This window comes from Perognathus longimembris, chromosome 1 (assembly GCF_023159225.1).
Source record: "Perognathus longimembris pacificus isolate PPM17 chromosome 1, ASM2315922v1, whole genome shotgun sequence".
NCBI classification, from domain to species: Eukaryota; Metazoa; Chordata; class Mammalia; order Rodentia; family Heteromyidae; genus Perognathus; species Perognathus longimembris.
The window spans coordinates 52,114,445-52,135,881 of NC_063161.1; the positions used below are offsets into that span (position 1 = coordinate 52,114,445).

At 44.6% G+C, this 21,437-nt stretch overlaps 1 protein-coding gene across 1 annotated transcript; it reads right to left on the reverse strand.

Moving 5' to 3' along the window:
* Positions 1–19,240: 19,240 nt before the first annotated feature.
* On the reverse strand, positions 19,241–20,004 carry LOC125348552 (syndecan-4-like). The gene has a single exon (XM_048341862.1). The coding sequence runs from the start codon at positions 20,002–20,004 to the stop codon at positions 19,408–19,410; it is 597 nt and encodes a 198-aa protein (XP_048197819.1). The 3' UTR covers positions 19,241–19,407.
* Positions 20,005–21,437: the final 1,433 nt, after the last annotated feature.

Here is a 21,437-nt window from a genome sequence, read left to right on the forward strand (position 1 = left end):
GCAGAACCAATCACAGATGAGGATGGAATGGGGGTCACAGGGACCCCTCGGCTAGACATCTAAGTGACTGCCTTGTTCTGGAGCCACAGGTCAAGGCTGAGGTTTGGGTTCTGGAAATGAAAAGGGGAAGAGATTGACACCAGTAGCCAATGTGGAGAAATGGGGCATTCAGGGTCACTGGACCCCATGTGAAGATACATGAACCTCTCTTGTGGGGGAGAGCTTTAGGGTCATTTGCCAAAATCTCTAACCCCAGTTTATGACATTTTGTGTTGAGCTTATTCAAGATGCTAAGATTGTGTATGATTCCAGCTCCCCGTTCTCTGCCCTGTCCAGTGTGGTCATTGCTGCCCAAAGGAAGGAGACACAGCCTGCATTTCCCTGTGCTGCTTGCTTAGTTCCCATCTCAGGTGTTCCCAGGAAGTGATAAACAGAGCCCTGGAGGAGGCCCCAGAGAACTGGCTGGCTTTAAATCCTTTCCAGTATGATGTCCTTCTCTTCTTCGCTGCAGCGTTCCATGACCTATTTCACCTAAGAAAAGATTCTTTTATCTCCAATTAACAATCAAAATTCTGCAAGTAGAATTGTGGCTCAAGTGGTAAAGCATCATCCATGAGAAGAAAAGGCTAAGGGATAGCTCTCTGAGTTCAAGCCCTACAATGGAAAAAAATTTTTTGTAATTAGCTTAAAAAAATCATCAACCCACCCAAAAACCCATGTGCCAGTTACTATTACTATACTGAAGCACAGAGGCGCTGAGTCACCCAGGGTCATACAACTTCAGAGTGGTAGAACTGGGCCCAGTGCCTAGAGTCACCATAGGCCTACACCCTGAATGAACTGCTGGTTCGGTGTCTCCTGCCAGCTCTCTGCTTGCTGCTCTCATCTCTTGCTGTAGTGCTTAGCTTCCTTCTTTCTGAGACAACCTCCTAACTCCTCCCTTTCTATCCTGGCAGCTGGGAAACTCAACTCAGTCCTGATACTCAAGTGAAACAAGGGATGGTACAACCCCTCCTGGCCACTGCTATTGTTTTCTTCCCCATTAGTAGGCTGTCATTATCTATTTTATCATTAGTGATAACCTGCCTCTTTCCAGAGACATCGTTGGGAGGTGACATGCTTCAAGTTGTAAGTACCACAGAGAAGGAAAATGCTAGGCCCCAGAAAGCATAATAGAAAAGTGCCCTGTGAGGCACAGATGCTGTGATCAAACCTCCAGGCAGCCAGAGTGGAAGAAGAAATCTGATCTCTTACTATCTGCAGGAAGCACGCTGTTTGCTCTATGGGGACAGAATATTTTCCTTACAATACATTCTAATAAAAATTGCTTGCGTGAGACTTGATATGAGTAACACTGTGTGATGCAACCAATTACTATGCCCTAACCAAAACATTTTTGCAGCAAAAGGAAGACATATTTCATGGGACTCTTTTGTGCTAAGGACATCGCACCAGCAACACCCAGGGACACGGAGTTCTCCAGAAGAGAGACCCAACTGGTCCAAGGACAATTTCCCAAGTCAGAATGATCCAGTCAGAGCAAAGACTTGGAGTATCAGGACACTGGCAAGACACCTCAGCCCTAAAAAGCCTGAGCCAAACAATAGCTTGCTTCATGTAACAAGCTCTTCCTTTGCTTCCTAGTATCTATAGAAGAAATGAGCCCAACTTTGTAGTAGGGCACATGGTTATGCATTGTTTCTCAGCATCCCTGGCACTGGCACAGTCTGTAACTGAGGTCTGGATGCAGATACATGTGTTGGACTTGAAAAAAGTCCTCTCTTTGGCATGGCCTGGCTGGGGCACAGAGGTGGTGATGTCTGGCCAGCTAGATTTACACTTGACAATCAGCCTATTGGGAAAAATAGAACCAGTCCAAGACACTGGTTCTATGGGTCATGTTACAGTCTAGGCAATAAATAAATAAATAAATAAAATCACTGGTGTTTTGAGCCTAAAGCAACAGACAGATTCACACATTACTATTCCTTTCCTACCTCACCACAGATCATTGCCCTTCTTCCCAGGAGCTACCAGACTAGCACAGGGCATTGTATAGTGCTGCATGGACTTTCCCTGAGGCCACTTTACCACTGTCTAATGAGGAAGGCTTAACACTCTCTGTTTATAGATGGGGAAACTGAGGCTAGAGCCCTTGCCCCACCTCACACTGAGAAAATGAGAGCTGCTATACACTTCTCAGACCAGGGAAGGCCATGATCCAAGGACTGAGTGACAGGTGGGGTCTAGAGGTTAGTTGGTAGCTCTTCTGTTGTGATACCACAGGGGAGCAGCACTGGGCATAGGAGGGGAAAGAGGACCAAGGGCCACAAGGGAGAGAGGACAGGAGGGGCATAAGGGAAGTGAGAACAATGGCAGATGCTGAGTTCTACTGCTTTAAAAATCCCAACACAGTGGGAGTCCTTGGCCTACTTGTGGACAGACACCAAAACCTGTGACAAGACCCCAGCTGCCACATGGGAGTGGCACACCCAGCAGAAGTGACAGTCTGGGCCTGTATGTCCCTACGACCTTCCAGCATTGCCTATAAGCCAGCAGGTCTCACAGAGTCCTCCCTAGGATTTGTAACTCTAATACAGCATTGTCCCCATAACTCACTGGGTGTCAGACTTGACAGTGACCTGCAGAGGAGCCTTGGTGTCCACAGGGGCCCTGTGTGGTGCTGCACTATCATTCTGCTTCTCACTACTTCACCCTATTTGCTATGTTCAGGTTTGGCTCAGATAGGGGTCCCGGGATTGGGATGTGCCTTGTTCCATGGACACTGGGTGGAGATGGCACAGGACAGGCTGTGTCAGCACTCCAGCTTCACACTCAGCTGAGGGGTGATGACTTGGCTGTCCCTAGAGGAGCTCATTCTGTGGCTTAGGCTGCTCACTGCTCCTCAGCTGGGCCCTAGAGTAATTACATCAGCACTCAACAAATTCAGCCAAAGCTGCCTGACTTTTGCCACCTAACAGTAGAAGTCACCTGGCCTGGCCAGCCATCAAGAGCCTGCCTAGTCTCTAGGGGAAGGGGCATAGATACACACACACACACACACACACACACACACACACACACACACACACACATCACATCACATCTCTTGGGAGGAATGTGAAATGACTTGGTCTCTTGTCTTAAACTGCTGCTCCTCACACTGCTAGAGAAACACTAATGCAGTGTCACCTGAGCTTGTTTGTAGATAGGATTTTAGTGTACTACAACATCAAAAAAATAGGTGATTCATACCTGTAGCTATAGCTACTCAGTAGGTAAAGATAAGAAGGATCACAGTTAAAAACTAGCCTGGGCAGGAAATAGACTCTTCAATTAACCACCAGAAAGCCAGAGGTAGAGTTGTGGCTCAAGGGGTAGAATGTTAGCCTTGAGAAAAAAACAACAACTCAGGGACAGAGCCCAGGCCTTGAGTTCCAGCCCCAGGAAAGGGAGGAAGGGGGTGGGGGAAGAACCCCCTTCCTAGAACTAGGGCCACAAACTCCCAGGGAGAGCCTCAGTCTTTCTACTTGGAGGACATTCATTCTAAAACAACTCTCAGTCTTTTTTTCTCCACCCTCTTGGAACTCTCAGCAGGGCTTTTTAAACAGTAAAATCCCTGCACCCCTCAGGCCTTTCTGGAGAACAGCAGCAGTTGATACATGGTGGGGGACAAGGGCCTTTGTGTGTTATCAAAAGTCCCTCCAGAGTAGGTACTGTGGGAGAAACAAGGAAAGAAAAGGAGTCTAACATCTTCAAGATTACCTTGGCCAATGTTACTGTTTAACCAAATAGAGGCTGATTCTTACCTGAGCTTCTGGCTCACTCCTCTTGAAGTCTCTTGCCCTGTTGTCTTCACTTTGGTAAGACAGGATTCTGTTCAGCCTTGTATCTTGGAGGATTCTTCATACTTTATACACCCCAACTTAGTGTGCCTGCCCACCTCCCTTATAGAGCCACTGGCTCCATAGGTTTAATTCAGAAGCAAATCCCACATTCTGTTCCATCCATTCAGGATGCCCTCTGAACCAGCCCTGGTAGGAACAGACTGTTCTACGTAAAAGGAGATTCTACATAAGGACTCTGTGCTTAGAAAACCATGAGTGGAGGCAGCCAGAGAGGCCAGAGACAGGAAGCTCCCTTCTAGGGTGACTGTTGAGTTCATTAAAAAGGACCACACCATGTTGACTTCCATGCATCAGGAATTGCTAAACTGCCGGCACCACTACCAGGACAACTCATGACCAGAGTCTGGAACACAGAGTCCAGGCCCTAAGCCATAGCTGTTGGTGGCCAGCAGAAAGAGTAATATGAAGATGGCACCCACAGTCCATCCTGCATGAGCTCAAATGTGTAGTGGTACCTGGTGTACTCTGAGTACACGGGGCTGGAGATGTGTGGCATTTGTATTGGTGTGTCACTTGGATTTCAGGTCTGTACAGCCCAGGGAGGCCTATGGGAGAAGAGGGCAAGGCTGAGTCCACATTTGTACACAACCCAGACAATCAAGACCAGATGTCCCTGGATGGGGCCCCTTCTTTATGCGGGGAGTGTCAGGGAGCAAATAGAATATAATTCTCTCCACTATGAGCACTGGAAGAAGATCTGTATCATCTGCTTTATTTCTCCTGCTATTACTTTGTCAGCTCAGGTGAAGCTGCTTTAGTGTTTCTCTAGCAGTGTGAAGAGTAGCAGTTTAAGACAAGAGACCAAGTCATTTCACATTCCTCCCAGAGAAATGATGTGTGTGTGTGTGTGTGTGTGTGTGTGTGTGTGTGTGTGTGTGTATCTATGTCCCATCCCCTTGAGCCTAGGAAGGCTCTTGATGGCTGTCACCACTGGAGTACAGCAGAAGCCAGGCCAGGTGACTTCTACTGTTAGGTGGCAAAAGGCAGGCAGATTTGGCTGAATCTGTTGAGCTGTCGATCATCCCCTTAAGCCTCTTGGGCTCTCCATACGCTGGTGTTCTCTCTGCCAGAAAGGGGTGATGGAGGGACAAGGGTTCCCTTTGCCACCACAACCATTAAATTTCTCCAAAGGCTTCTTGATCACATGACAATTTTTGCACAACTTCAAAAAGAAATTACCTCCTCTGAGAAGAATCCCAACTCTATTGGACTTCCCTCTTAATGTCATGCATACACACACACACACACACACACACACACACACACACACACACAATGTAAAAATAGGGCCTTTCTAGGCAAGTGCTAGTAGCTTACCCCTGAAATCCTAGCTACCCAGGAGGCTGAGAACAAAGGTTCACAGTTCAAAGCCAGCCCAAGCAGAAAATCCCGTGTGACTCTTATCTCCAGTGAACCAACAGAAAACCAGAATAGGGGCTGTGGCTCAAGTAATAGAGCGCTAGGCTTGAGCTGAAGAGCTCCGGGACAGCCACCCAGGCTCACAATTCAAGCCGCATGACTGACAATAAATAAATAAATAATAGAGCTTTTCTAAAGAAGAGATTCCCCTCTACAGAAGAGACTCCCATACACAGCTTCCTGCTTTTCCCTACCCTGGCTTTACACTTCCCTGTCCCTCCAGCCCTCCTTTTCAGCATCCTTCCTTTATTTTCCTGAATAACATGTCTCAGTCCTGCAACCCTGAGGAGCATTCCAGACTTCAGTGGAGCAGGAGTAGAGGCAACATCTTGCTACCTACCTTCAGGAGTAGAAGGGCCAGGGAAGCAGAACCTGGAAGGCATGTCTTGCAGTCCTCCAGATATAACAGAAAGGAATCCAGCAATTTGGCTCCCTCTCAGGATTCCCACTAGAGGGTGCTACACACCCATCAGCTTCTTCTCAGGCTGCTGTAACCTAGCTAGCCGACCATCATTTCCCACAGACCACAAGTTAAGACTAATGAGATGCATAAGAGAGTATTTGCACACTTACCAAGCTCCCACCTTGTTCCACAAGTCTCCATTACTCTATTCACAGTTCTTTATTTCTTCCTGGTCCTTGCTCTGGCAGGAATCAAATCAGGGCAAAAGAAGTGCTCTGGCCTGGGTTACGTTTTATCTTTCCTTCTTTCTCTCTCTTTCTTTCTCCTTTCTTTTTTTTCTTTCTTCTTTAATTCTAAGTTTTAGAAAGGAAATGGGAGTTAAGCACCTTATTTGAGCCAGATACCAGTGGGGGCTTACAGTTGTAACCCTTGCTACCCAGAAGGCTGAGATTTCAGGGTTGTGGTTCAAAGCCAGCCAGAGCAGGAAAGTCTGAGTGACTCATCTCCAATTAATCACTCAAAAACCAGAAGTGGAGCTGTGGCTGAAAATGGTAGAGTGCTAGCCTTGAGTAAAAAAGAGCTCAGGGACAGAGCCCAGGCCCTGAGTTCAAGCCTTGCTACCACCAATGAAGGGTTAAATTAAAGTGACTCTGTTGTGAGGTGTTAGTCAATTTGTTGTTTACATTAAAATATAAATGACCCTGAGTATGCTTAAGTTTCAGGAACTGATTTGTTTTTGCTAAAGCTGTTAAGCTGCAAATTCTTTAACAACCCTAAAGCCAGACTCCCTATAGCACTTGTAAATTCCTTGAAAAAACCTATCTACAAGTAAAGAAGCTACTCTGTGCTGTGCCTGGCCTTGGGAAGGACTGCACAAAGTATGAGATAAAAAAGACACTAGAAACAGACCCAGACAGTCAGGAAACTTCCTTGATAACTTTTGACTCCCCTAGGATGCCCCTAGCCCTGATCCAATCAGCCCTCCATCCCTACCCTAATTCTGCCCTAACACTTGCTTGCTGTAAATTTCATAGTTTTTGCCTTTATAAGTCCTGTAAAAATCCAGCTCAGGGCTTCCTCCCTATCTCCACTGCATTGGTGTAAGAGGCTAGGCCCGAGTTGCAACTCGCCTAAATAAAGCCTTGCTTTTTGGATTTCAGAATGTCTGGCTCTTGGTGGTGGTCTTGGTGGGTCTCTCTCTCGACTTGGGCATTACAATGGGCATTACACCACCACCACCAACAACAACAACAAAGAGTACTGATTTCAGAGCTGGATGCTGGTGGGTCATGCTTGTAATCCTAGCTACATCAGGAATCTAAGATGTGAAGATCAAAGCCATCAGCTTTGTTCAAAGCCAGCTCAGGCACAAAAGTCCAGGAGACCCCTATCTCCAATTAACCACCAATAGACTCAAAGGGAACTTGTAGCAGCTCTGGTAGTAAAACACAAGCCTGGAGTGAAAAAGCTCAGGATCAGCACTCAGGCCCTGAATGAAGCCTCTGGACTAGTGCAAAGGAGAAAAGAGGAGGGAAGGAGATGAAAAAAGGGAGAAGAGGGAAAGGGGAAGGACAGGGAGATAAAAAGAAAGGAAGAAACAAGAACGAAAACAGGGCTTGAGATGTAGTTTAGCAGTGATGTGGTGAAGTTTTGCCTTGGAAATGTGAGCCCTGAGTTCAAACCCCAATACACATTCCCCTGCCAAAAGAAAATAGCCTCAAGTGGCTGAAGTCAGTGGTGTAGAATGGAGAAGGGATGTGGATTCTGGGCACTGACCATAACTACAGCCAGGAGGACATGCTGGAGACTAACAAAGAGCGAGAAGGAAGGAAGGCAAAGGGTCCATGAGCTCCCCAGATGTCTGGACCTGACTATGATTTACTTCCTGGCTCATCACTAAGAACAGGAACCAGAATGACTTAGAGGAAGGGACAAGTGACAATTTTGGACATGTGCAAGCTAAGATGCCTCTGGAAGGCCATTTTGTACCTGGCACTAATGCCTAGCAGGGACAGAAACCTGGAGACACACTTGCCAGTCACCAAAGGTCACAAACTGGACTGCCCAGGGCCAGTTTCAGGTCACAAATGGAAATTTGAGTTGGCCCACACTACTATTGTTCGAATTGGAGTCGACATTTTCAATTTAGTAAAATACATGTTGGTTTTTAATAAAACAAACTAGATTTCCCTCTTCTCTTGAAAAATCAGAAGATCTGGTAACATGGGATAGAAATCTGCTTTGGTCTATATAACTCAATATTGTTCCCACAGTTTGGCCCACTGACTACCCTCCAGCCAAGAATCTTAATCTAAATATCACCTCTCAGGTAATAGGAACCGGAGATGTGCTCAAACTAGAGGTTCCAATAGCCAGAACTGCATTATAAACTCTTGGAACCCTCCAGCTACCTGGGACCCTGCCCCCACCCATAACCCTACTTAAGTCTTTCCACCATGGCCCCCATTGTGCCTGGAATCTCCTGATTCTCCTCAGGTCACCATAGCATCCTTCCTCAACTTACCATTAACATTGAGCTGGGGGCTGGGAATGTGGCTTAGAGGTCAAGTGCTTGTCTAGGCATGCATGAAAGCCCTGGGTTGGATTCCTCAGTACCAAATACACAGAAAAAGCCAGAAGTGGTGCTGTGGCACAAATGGTAGAGTGCTAACCTTGATCAAAAAGAAGCTCAGGGGGGCTGGGGATATAGCTTAGTGGCAAGAGGCCCTAGGTTCCATTCCCCAGCACCACATATACAGAAAATGGCCAGAAGCGGCGCTGTGGCTGAAGTGGCAGAGTGCTAGCCTTGAGCGGGAAGAAGCCAGGGACAGTGCTCAGTCCCTGAGTCCAAGGCCCAGGACTGGCCCCCCCAAAAAACAAGAAGCTCAGGGAAAGAGCCTAGGCTCTGAATTCAAGCCCCAGGACTGGCCAAAAAAACAAAAATGAAATTAACAAAAAAGTTGATCTGGAGTTCACTTTTTGCTCTTTTTTTTTCTGCCAGTCCTGGGGCAGGAACTCTGGGCCTGGGCTTTTTTTGCTCAAGGCTGGAGCTCTACCACAAACAAGAGTCTGTCAGATTTGGGCGGGAATATGCCCTAGTGGTAGAGTGCTCACCTCATAAATGAAGTTCTGGATTCGATTTCTCAACACCACATATATAGAAAAATCCAGAAGGGGAACTGTGGCTCAAGTGGTAGAGTGCTAGCCTTGAGCAAAAAGAAGCCAGGGACAGTGGTCAGGCCCTGAGTTCAAGCTCTGGGACTGGCAAAAAAAAGAAAGAAAGAAAAAGAGTCTGTCAAACTTACGTGACTTATGTACAGGCTGTATATCAAGATTCTCACCTCTCAGCCTCCTGAGTAGCTAGGATTACATACATAAGCCCCTGGCACCAGCTATAAATCCATTCAAATCCCAGGACAAAAAAAAGTGGGTTTCCTTATGTTGCCTAGGCTGGCCTTAAACTCCTGGGCTCAAGAGATCCTCCCTACAGCCTCAGCCACCCTGTTAGGTACATGATAGTATCAGCATAGCAATTCCCCTTGAAAAAACTAACAACCTCATCTAACTTAGCTTAATCTACCCGTGCCCGGTTCATTAGAGTATGGATCCCTTCTTTTTCTTATTTTTTATTTTTATTTTTTGCCAGTCCTGGGGCTTGAACTCAGGGCCTGAGCACTGTCCCTGGCTTCTTTTTGCTCAAGGCTAGCACTCTGCCAACTTGAGCCACAGCAACACTTCTGGGATTTGTATATATGTGGTGCAAGAAATTGAACCTAGGGCTTCATGTATACCAGGCATTCATTGTTGCCACTAGGCCATGTTCTCAGCCCTGGATACCTTCTTTATGTAGCATCCTCTAAAAGTCCTTGGGGCTAATGGAGCTTGGCACCATCTGTAACAAGCCCCTGGGGGAGGGGAGGTAAGACACCACCTCTTACTGCCAAATGATTTTGTAATATTCATCATTTTTCTCAATTGACATATGATGAATTATCTTTTCTACTTTTAATTTACTTCCCCTGCAATTCCCACAACCATTTGTTACGTGATAAAGACATTTTAAACAAAAAAGATACAATCAAAATTGGGAACCAACAGGCAACAAACTGTTCCATTTGCAGGCCATCTGTGACTTTGCAGTGGTTAACTGCACTCTCAATGTTTCTGTAACCTGTGAGACATCCTCCCAGGTACCAGGTTCACATTTCCATCCAATCACAAGGCTGCATCCTTCAGCAGGGAGTTGAGGGAGGAAGGATGAGTAGTAGTTAAAGAACTGACAGTATTGGGTACAGTTTGGACTGCTTGATTTCCTCACAAAGCTTTGTTATTGTTTGTTGGACCCAGGTGACTGCAACCATTGTCAGGACATGGGGAATGTAGAGGCAAGTGGACCAATGCACACTTTATTTTAGGAGGGCCAGGGTTTATATAGGGTTAGAAATCAATTCACAACTTCAAGAGTAAAATTAATACAGAAAGATATCCATATGAATACAAAAGTTGTGGATGTCCCTACTGGAAGGGATTTTGCTACTAGAAAGGTTGTCGCTAGTACTAAAGGTGACGCTGAAGAGTTAAAGTAAACCCCATTTTCAGGCAGCCCCCGTTTTGTCTGTTTAAACTATGAGTAACCCAGGGCACCAATTATCCTGGCTAGCAGGACAAGCTTATTAGGGCCCAGCTGGTCAAGAAACTCCTTGCTTAACTCTAAGCACCTGGGAATGCTTAACTCTAACCACCCTGGAATGCCTTGAGCCCTGAGCCAATCAGATTTGTACCCGTATCCTAATCTTGCTTGAACACCTTATTGCTGTAGCTTGGTTTTTTGCCTTTATAAACTCTGTGAAATCTCAGCTCAGGGCCTTCCTCCTAACCTACAATGCATAGGTGTGTAGGATGAGGCCCGACCTCTGCAGCTCGCCTGAATAAAGCCTTGCTTTTGCATTTTGGAATGTCTGGCTCTTGGTGGTCATCTTGGTGGTCTTCTTGTGACTTGGACATAACAGTCACTACTACAAAGGACATCCCTACTACAAAGGGTGTTGCTACTACAACAAAGGATTAAACCAGTCAAGGCAGAACTCTATCACCTAGCTACTATTTCCTCAAGACTAATTATCTTAGACCATCCACTTCCCTATTTACTGTAAAAACACTTCCCTATTTACTGTGAAAAAGCTTTTTCTGGAGCAGCTGGGAAAACAAGTCTCCCCAGGGAGGCTCTATGGGGGGGAGGGGGCGAAGGGAAGAGGGAGTCTCATGACAAAGTGGCTTCCTTTGGCCAACAAAAACAGGAGACTCATTAATGGAGATTGTTCCTCATAGGACTATTAGTTTGCTAATAAGGCATCAGAACTTCTGTGCCTAGGCTAGGTCTCCCACTGATCAGAGAAATTATTCTCCCACAATGCCCCCTTTATTATTTTCCACAGTTGCTTCTCTAGTATGTTTAAGGGAAGTGAGGAAAATATCAGAAGATCTATTCTTAGCAAAACGCTTCATTACTGCTATGATAGAACAGTATCCTAAGGTAAAAACACATAACATAAGTATAAAGGCAATAGAAGCAATTCCAGTACTATATATAATACTGAGCCACCACCCCATGGTACCTAATCCTGCTAAGGTTTGGGCTAGTTTGGGCTAGTCCCTGGGAAATGTCATCAACAGAATAGAAAGTTATTAATTTCTTTTGAAAAGCTTCAAAAACCTCTCAGTATAAACTTTACTCACTTAAAGAACCATTTACTATGGCTCCATCTATAAGCATTTGTATATTTTTCCATTCACATTCAGAGGCATTATATTTGTAAGGTGTTACATAGACATGACTAGATTTCCAATCACAGGTCAAAAACAATCATTGCTGCAAAGCCAGTTATTTCTGTCCAGCCAGAAAACTCCTCCTTGGATGGCTTTTATCTCATCTTGAAGGTGGGCATTTACTTCCAGCTGATGTTGCCATAAATTGTGGGAGTCCTGGTGCCAATACACCCTAAAGTAATGAGTTTGTACAGATTGTCGCAATGTGGCTCCGGATATGTGATAGAAACTTGATCTCATGATCTTGCTTCCTAAGTTGATAAAGATCAGGCCTTAGGACCAAGTCTGGTAAATAGTGTTTAACATATGTTGTCTTCTATATGTATGGATAGCAAATAATCTTTAAAAATATCCTTATTACATTGTGAAGAAAGAGAGAATATGCACTTTCCTCATGAGCAAGGATGGAAGAGCGCCATTACATGGTGCAACGCTGGGCAGCACATACTTTCCATGCTCAGGAGGATAGATGAAGCACTTTCCATTCTGAGGAAAGTTGCAGGAATCACATTACATCTTGCCCCATGCTGGAGGAGAAATCTTCCATGTTCACAGAAGCTGCAGCAGAGATATCCATATTCAGGGAGAGTGAGATATACATTCCATGGGGAGGTACCCTCAGTATCCATATGCCAGGGTCATAATCAATGAAGAACACAATGTGCACAGCTGCAGGAGAAGAAATACTCCATGCTGAAACTCACTCCATCCACAGGGAATAGGAAGATATAGATATCATGCCTAACAAGCTGGAATCAAAGCTTTCCAAGGGAAAGGATATAGGTAGGAAACATTCCTTGCTGAGAAGGGCAGAAACCATTTGCCTCCATGCTTTGGCTCCTTCAAAAAAGATCTACCTTCATTAGCACTGTTGAAATAGATGGGTTACATTCAGAGACAACCTGCACGTAATGCACCTCAAGCCAACAGGCAAATGGGAGACAACCCATCAGCCCAGAGTAGAAAAATTAAACATGTGTCTTGCTGAGGCAAGAAAATTTGCTGAGTGCAAATATAGGCTTTGGCAGGAAGAGAAGGGATGATTAAGTCTCACCTGATTATGCTATTGGGGTTTTGGTTATCTTCTTTTCCTGCTACTAGAACCATAGCTCCACTTTTGCAGATTTTTGCAGGGTAATTTCAGATAAGGCTCACCAATTTTTCAGCACTGATTGACTTTGCATCAGGATCCTCTGATCTCAAACTCAGAAGATGGAATCCAACCTGAGGAAAGATGGGAAAGGTTAGTTTCATCCTGGGAAGGGAAAAAAGTCATGAGTTTATGAGATAGATACCCTAAGTGAACACTCACCTTTTTTTTTTTTTTTTTTTTTTTTTTTTTTTTTTTTTGCGCCAGTCCTGGGCCTTGGACTCAGGGCCTGAGCACTGTCCCTGGCTTCTTCCCGCTCAGGCCTAGCACTCTGCCACTTGAGCCACAGCGCCGCTTCTGGCCGTTTTCCGTATATGTGGTGCTGGAGAATCGAACCAAGGGCCTCGTGTATCCGAGGCAGGCACTCTTGCCACTAGGCCATATCCCCAGCCCCAACACTTACCTTTTTGTTTTTTTTTTTCTTGTTATTTTTTTTTCTCAAATTTTTATTATCAAACTGACGTACAGAGAGGTTACAGTATCATACGTTGGGCATTGGATACATTTCTTGTACTGTTTGTTGCCTTGTCCCTCATGCCCTCCTGCCTCCCCCCTTTCCCTCCCCCCCCCAGGTGTTCAGTTCACTTACACCAAACAGTTTTGCAAGTATTGCTTTTGTAGTTATTTCTCTTTTTTTACCCTGTGTCTCTCAAATTTGGTATTCCCTTTGAATTTTCTACTTCCAATACCAGTAAACACGGTTTCCAATATACTCAGATAAGATTACAGAGATAGTGTAGGTACAAACATAGGAAGGTGATACAAAACATTATCAATAATAGAAACTACACATACACATAGGACGTTGAAAGTAGTTACAACTGTGATATATCACTTGTTTCCATAACATGGAGTTCATTTCAATTAGCATCATCTTATGTGTTTCTAAGGGTATAGCTATTGGGCCTTGTGATGCTCTGCTATGGCTTGCCTAAACCTGTACTAATTATTCCCAATAAGGGAGGCCATAGAGTCCATGTTTCTTTGGGTCTGGCTCACTTCACTTAGTATAACTTTTTCCAAGTCCTTCCATTTCCTTACAAATGGAACAATGTCATTCTTTCTGATAGAGGCATAAAATTCCATTGTGTAAATGTACCACATTTTCCTGATCCATTCATCTATGGAGGGGCATCTGGGTTGGTTCCAGCTTCTCGCTATGACAAATTGTGCTGCGATGAACATTGTTGTGCTGGTGGCATTACTGTGATTTTGTTTGGGGTTCAATAAAATCCAGCACCCATTTATGCTAAAAGCCCTGGAAAAACTGGGATTCCAGGGAACATTCCCGAATATAATCAAGGCAGTTTATGACAAACCAACAGCAAGCATAACTCTAAATGGTGAAAAACTAAAGCCATTCCCTTTAAAATCAGGAACAAGGCAGGGATGTCCACTCTCTCCCCTGCTCTTCAACATAGTACTAGAATTCCTAGCCAGAGCAATTAGGCAAGAAGAGAATATAAAGGGGATCCAAATAGGAAAAGATGAAGTTAAACTTTCTCTCTTCGCAGATGACATGATCCTATACCTAAAGAATCCCATAGACTCTACCCCCAAGCTACTAGAGCTGATACAAAACTTTGGCAAAGTTGCAGGACATAAAATAAACCTTCAAAAATCAACGGCCTTTCTCTATGCTAACAACCCGAAGACCGAGGCTGAAATCAGGAAAGCAACTCCTTTTGCAATAGCCCCCCAAAACATAAAATACCTAGGAATAACCTTAACCAAAGAAGTGAAAGACCTCTTTGAAGAGAACTTTAAAAGCTTGAAAAATGAAATTAAGTCAGAACTAAGAAAATGGAAAAACCTCCCATGCTCCTGGATTGGGAGGATTAATGTAATCAAAATGGCAATATTGCCAAAGGCTATCTACAAATTCAATGCAATACCCATTAATATCCCAACACCATTCTTTAATGAAATAGAGGAAGCAATCCAGAAATTCATATGGAACAATAAAAGACCTAGAATAGCAAAAACACTCCTAAGAAGAAAAAATAGTGCTGGAGGAATTACAATACCCAACTTCAAGCTGTATTATAAAGCTATAGTAATAAAAACAGCTTGGTATTGGCACCGGAACAGGCCTGAAGACCAATGGAACAGAATTGAAGACCCAGAATTAAACCCACAGAACTATGCCTACTTAATCTTTGATAAAGGAGCTAAAACAATAGTATGGAAGAAAGATAGCCTCTTTAACAAGTGGTGCTGGCAAAACTGGCTCAACACATGCAACAAACTAAAACTAGATCCTTATATATCACCCTGCACCAAAATCAATTCCAAATGGATTAAAGACCTTGAAATCAAAACAGGCACCCTGAAGACACTCAAGGAAGGAGTAGGAGAAACACTTGGGCTCCTTGGCACAGGACAGAACTTCCTTAACAAAGACCCTGAAAGGCTACAAATCAAAGAAAGGTTGGACAAATGGGACTGCATCAAACTCCAGAGCTTCTGCACGGCAAAGGACATAGCTCTCAAGATAAACAGAAAGCCCACAGACTGGGAGAAGATCTTTACCGGACATTCAACAGACAAAGGCCTCATCTCTAAAATATATGCAGAACTAAAAAAATTACCTTCTTCCAAAACAAAACTGCAAAGAACCAATAGCCCCCTCATCAAGTGGGCTAAAGACTTACAAAGAAACTTCTCTGATGAGGAAATGAGAATGGCCAAGAGACATATGAAAAAATGCTCTACATCACTGGCCATAAAGGAAATGCAAATCAAAACAACATTGAGATTCCATCTCACCCCAGCAAGAATGTCATATATCAAGAAAACTAATAATAACAATTGTTGGAGGAGATGTGCCCAAAAGGGAACCCTACTTCATTGTTGGTGGGAATGTAAACTGGTTCAGCCACTCTGGCAAGCAGTATGGAGATTCCTCAGAAGGCTCAATATAGAACTCCCCTATGACCCAGCAGCCCCACTGTTGGGTATCTATCCAAAAACACTTACCTTTTTGAAGAGAGCAAAATTCATCTGAGAGTACATTCCATGTCTACTCAACACTTTCCTCCATGAGAAAAGTGGTTTGATTCACATCATACTAATGAGTCCAGTGGGACCTTGTTTCTATACTGAAGAAGACCAATGGACACCCAAGTTATACTAAAGAGATTTCTGCACACCAAGTCCTTTTGTAGTAGATTTGGAGAAGATATGTATTGATGAAGAACCATGAGTGGTTGGATGCCATGTTGAGGAGATACTGAAGAAATCGATTCCATGCTTTCAAGAGAGAAAGAAAGGACAAACATCAAGAGAAAAACAGAGCAAACAAGGAGGACTGAATCTTACAGAGACATCAAAATGACACTTACCTTTCTGGGGCAGACTGGATTAGATGGGGCCAGCACTATGGAGAATTTAAATATAGTCACTGGATTCCCTGGAAAGGAGGTTCACACGGATTTCATGCTAAAGGGAATTTCAAGGGATATTCTCCTTGCACTGAGGTGAGCAGAAGGTGTGGAATCAGGGAAGTACAGGACTAAACTTGAAATGTTCACAAAGGCTAAACCTGAGATATTCCACATTTGGACAATCTGACAGACACATTTCATGGAGAGCTGCCCTGAGTAGTCACATACCAGGGTAATGACTGATGATCAAAAATCCCCCCTAACTACATGTGCTAGAGAATAACAGCTCCATGATTATACTCATTCCAACAACAGTTGCATGAGAAGACATGTATACCATGCCTACTAGCACTTGAGTCAAAGCCTTTCACAGTCAGGACAAATGTAGGAGACATTCCTTGCTGAGAATGACAGAAGTCCTGGGCCTACAAACTGAAGGATCGTTCTCTGGAAAACTACCTTGATATGCAGAGTTGAAAGAGATCGATAACATGCAGAAAAGTCCTGCAAGTAATGCATCTCATACAACAGGGAAACCAAGGGCTCCCATCTGTATTGAGGAGAAGAAATAGACACATTTAGATATCTTAATTTAAGAAGAAATGCAGATGCAGCCGTTGGAGGCTGAAAAGAGATGGTTAAGTCTCCATTCTTTGTTTTCTTGTTTTGTGTCAACACTAGGAATTGAACTTGGGGTTAGGTCTCTATCAGTGACTGTTTTCTCTCAACATTACCACTCTACCACTTGAGCTACATTGAGTTTGTGGATAATTGCAGTTAAATCTTAGAAACTCGGGGCTGGGAATATGGCCTAGTGGCAAGAGTGCTTGCCTCATATACATGAAGCCCTGGGTTCGATTCCCCAGCACCACATATATAGAAAATGGCCAGAAGTGGCGCTGTGGCTCAAGTGGCAGAGTGCTAGCCTTGAGCAACAAGAAGCCAGAGATGGTGGTCAGGCCTTGAGTCCAGGCCCAAGGCTGGCCAAAAAAAAAAAAAAATTATAAATCTTACAAACTCTTTTCCATGCCATGGCTTTGAATTGGAATCTTCTGTCTTCAACCTGAGAAGATAGATTCCAATCTGAGGACAAATAGAAAAGACTGATTACATTATGGGAAGGGAAATAGTGATGAAAAGACTGCAGTTAACACTTTTCTCTCTGGGGAGAGAATAAAAAGTGTTAGAGAGTATTCCATGCCTATTAGACATCTCCCTGACAGAGAAGGGGATTTAGAAGCATTTCATACTGAGGAATCCACAGACACATAAGGTCTCTGTTGAAGAAGATTGGAAAACACCCATGCAATGCTGAGTAGATTCTTCACATGGATTTTTTTTTTTGTCGGTCTAGAACATACCAGGTTTTATTATCTTATATATATATATATATATATATATATATATATAAAATAAGTAACAGACAACAGCATCAGAGGGACTACAGAAAGGTGCTCATTCCAATACAGGGGACTGGGGCCAGAAGAAGACCCAGCCAGCTGGGACCCGGGGCTGGGGTAATGACAGGAGCCACTGGATGCAGTAAAGGAGCCTGATTCCCACCCACTCCAGCCAATGGCATAAGAAGACATGAGCCAATGCACCAGGCCTCTTTTGTGTAAAAGGCAGAGGCCAGGAGCACAGGCCCTTTCCATTGCCCTCCTCCCTGCTCCCGTCCCTTTTCCTTGCCCAGGGAGATAAGGGTTTTCTCAGCAAAGCTAAGCCGTGAGTCACTATGCCAGTGTAGGTCTCTGACACAAGGTGCCCAATCCGTGGAAATCCTCTCCTCTCCTAGGGCCAGGAAGGGAGCCACCAAGCTTTCCGGTGTGGTCAGTCACTGCAACTGTGAGGTGATATCTCTCCCTTCACATGATGGAAACTGAACTGATTTAAACAAGTCACATGTGAGTGGCTCAGAGAAAGCAAATCCAAGAATCCCTTCTGCCGAGTCCCAGGAAGAAGGCAGAAAAAGTGTTTGAATGCTCAACCCTCAATCATTCCAGCCCAGTCAGGAGAAGGCACCAGGAATGGGGCAAGAAAAGGGAAGAGGAAAAAAACAAAAAACTAGTCATACAAAAATCCACTCACTCATCCATCCAGCCAACATGAAATTGGAAATACCCTAGTCTATCCTGAAAAAATATATTTATCTATTTTTCTAGAACCAGAAAGGAGAATAATACAAGAAAGAACACAGACATAAACTCCCCACCATCCACTATATTATATTTTAGAATCTGGATTTTCTAGAAAATTAGGCTTCAGCAAAAAGCTAACTTAGAGGAAGCAACTTCAGAAAGAGGCAAAGGTAATAAGCAGGGAGTGTTGAACTTTTTTTTAACAAAAGAGGGGTGAAAAAAAGAAGAAACAAGGGAGGGGCCCTGTCTGAAGCTATAAATAGTAAAAAACATTTTTTTTAAATAAAAATCACATCTCCTGCTCTCCTCTCATTTTCAAGAAACACCTAAGAACAAAAACAAAACCATTAAATACAAACTTAGCATAGGCAGTGGGAAAAAACAAACAAACAAAACGAGATAAAAAAACATTTCTCCATCTCTACACCCTTGCCCAGGCACAGATACTCTGCACACAAAGGAATGAATGGTCATTTCAACAAAATAGATATACAAATACTCTACAAATCCACTTCAAAGTGAGCTTTCCACACATCTCCTCAACCCTTCCTCCCTCCACACATTAAAAAAAAAAAGAAGAAGAAAGAAAAGACTGATTTCTAAAAGTCACTTGACAGAGCCTAGAATGGCCCCAAGTTTACCACAGAGATACCTGTAGTGTAGAAGCACCCACGGAGGACAGGCCTCGAGGCGCCAAGGTGCAGGGCCTTCTAGTGCCTTGTGCTGATTCCTGGCAGAGGGGCAGGCTGGGAACAGAATGGGAAAGGAGGACAGCCCAGGCAGACTTCTAACCAGGACTCACACAAGTCACCTCTAGATTTTATAGAAGACAAAGGGGGGGGGGCCTCCAATGAGATGCATTCAGTAAAAGCTCTAGATTTGAATCTAAAAATCTTTTGAATGATCCAAACCCCAGCCCCAGGCTTGCCCTTAGAAAGGTCAACGGTAACCCCATATATTTTTCCTGCCAGAATAACTAAGGTAAGGCCCAAAGAATCAAGAAGCTCGAGGCAGCACAGTGGAAGATGTCTCTTCTGATGCTGGAGAGGCAATCAGAGCTGGAGACACCCAACGGGTCAGTATGAAGGTGCCCACCCCCTAACTCTAATGCCCATCACTCACAATCCTCTGGATTCCCTCCCCCAAAAGTCCAAGCTGTGCCCACGAGGAGCTTCATTCATGCGTAGAACTCATTGGTGGGGGCTTTCTTGTAGATGGGTTTCTTGCCCAGGTTGTAGCTGCCTTCGTCCTTCTTTTTCATGCGGTATACCAGCAACAGGATCAGGAACACAGCAAAGAGGATGCCCACAACACCACCCACAATCAGAGCTTCCAGGACTTCCATTCTCTCGAAGATGTTGCTGCCCTGGGCGGTGCTGGACATGGACACTCTGTTAGATACATCCTCATCCCCAAAGGGTGCGATCCTCTTGGGGATGACCTCATTCTCCTCCAGTTCCCCAGTTTCTGTGGGCACCCGCCTCCCAGGCCCTTCTCTCTCTGGGATGTGGTTATTTAGAGGCACCAAGGGATGGATCACTTCGGGGAAGGTCCTATGGTCCTCTGAGTCATCCATATCTCCAGAGCCTGACAGCTCAAAGTCATCGCTGTCCTGCCCCGGCCCTCCGATATCCTCGTCATCAGGGAGGTCTCCAGAGAAGTATCCACCTTCCAGGACATCCTGAGGGTCGATGACTTCAGTCTCTCGGATCGACTCGGCGACAGCTGCGGGGAGGCCCACGCAGAGCAGCAGCAGCGGGCGGGCAGGCGTCATGGTGCCCCGGAACGGAGCGGGGCTGGAGCTTCACATTGATTTCTTGCAGAGTAAATCTCAAGAAAATATGCTGTGAAGCCACTAAAGTTGTTGGATCTCATATTGAAGAAAGATTGAAGAAATCAACTCCATGCTCTGACAAGAGAAGGAAAGAAGAAATGTCAAGAGAAGATTTGAGGAAACAAACATGACATTCTTTCTGCTAAGAAGACACAAAAATGACACTTACCTTCCTGTGGAGAGCTGGATGACATGGCTTTGTTGTTTAAGAGAATTGGAATATCCACATTCTCTTCAGAGACGGTGCACATGCTAAAACGAATTACACAAGGGGTACTTCTCACAGTGAAATGAGCTAAAGGACATGGATTCAGGATTGTCCAGCCCTACACTTGGTATCTCTCTTCCTCAGATCTGGAAGAAACAGATCCACCCTGAGGAGGCCTGGAAGACATGTACTTCAGGATGAGGACAACTGGAGTAGACACTTTCTAGGTTGACAACAGCCAATGAAAATCCATTCCTTGCTCAGGGGGACTGAACATGTACTTTCCACGTGAGCAAGGATGAAAGAAATTCATTGCGTGGTGATCCACTTGGCAGCTCACAAATTCCATGTGCAGGAGGATGAGGACACACTTTCCATCTCAGCAGAGCTGCCAGGAACTATTTACCATTGAACCAAACGAGAGGAAACATCTTCCAGGTTCACAAAGACTGGACCTGAGCCATTCCAAACTCAGGTACGCTGCACCACCCGTGGATACCTACCCTCAGTACCCACACGACAAGGTCACAATGGATGGGGACAAAGAAACCCATGCCCACACATACTGGAGTAGAACTAATCCATGCTGAAGCTCACTCTAATACACAAAACAATAGGAAAAGATGGATTCCATGACTAGTAGAGCTGGCGTCAAAGCCATCCATGGTTAGCACAAATATAGGAGAAATTCCTTTCTGATAAGGGCAAATCCCATTTGCCTTCATGCTAGAGGATACTTCGATGGTAACCTGCTTTGATTTGCAAAGCTCAAATGGATGGATTTATGCAGAGCAGACATGCAGGCAAACAAAAGAGACACACATCTGTTGAGGAGAAGGTTGTGACACATTTCCTGCTAGGGGAAGCTAAATTAGACACCCCCTGCCCATAGGAGGATAGCTCATATACAGGCATTGCAGGCTTGTTAGAGATGGATAAGTATCAGCCCATTCTGGGTTTTGGATTTAGTTTTGGCATCATTGGGTTTTCTGTGGCTCCTAGGGCAACTAATCAGGACCTGGGAACTGTCCATGACCTATTGCTTTTTCTGCTAAAATGTATTTCTCTAACATTTAGCCACAGCTCCAGTTCTAGAATTTTGGGGGTAGTTACAGATAACAGCTTCTGGATTCACTTCCACAGGCTGACTTTGAAGAGGTATCCT

Bases quoted from the DNA above. Each gene is read 5' to 3' on its own strand.
- LOC125348552 (XM_048341862.1), bottom strand. From the start codon at position 20,004: ATGACGCCTGCCCGCCCGCTGCTGCTGCTCTGCGTGGGCCTCCCCGCA.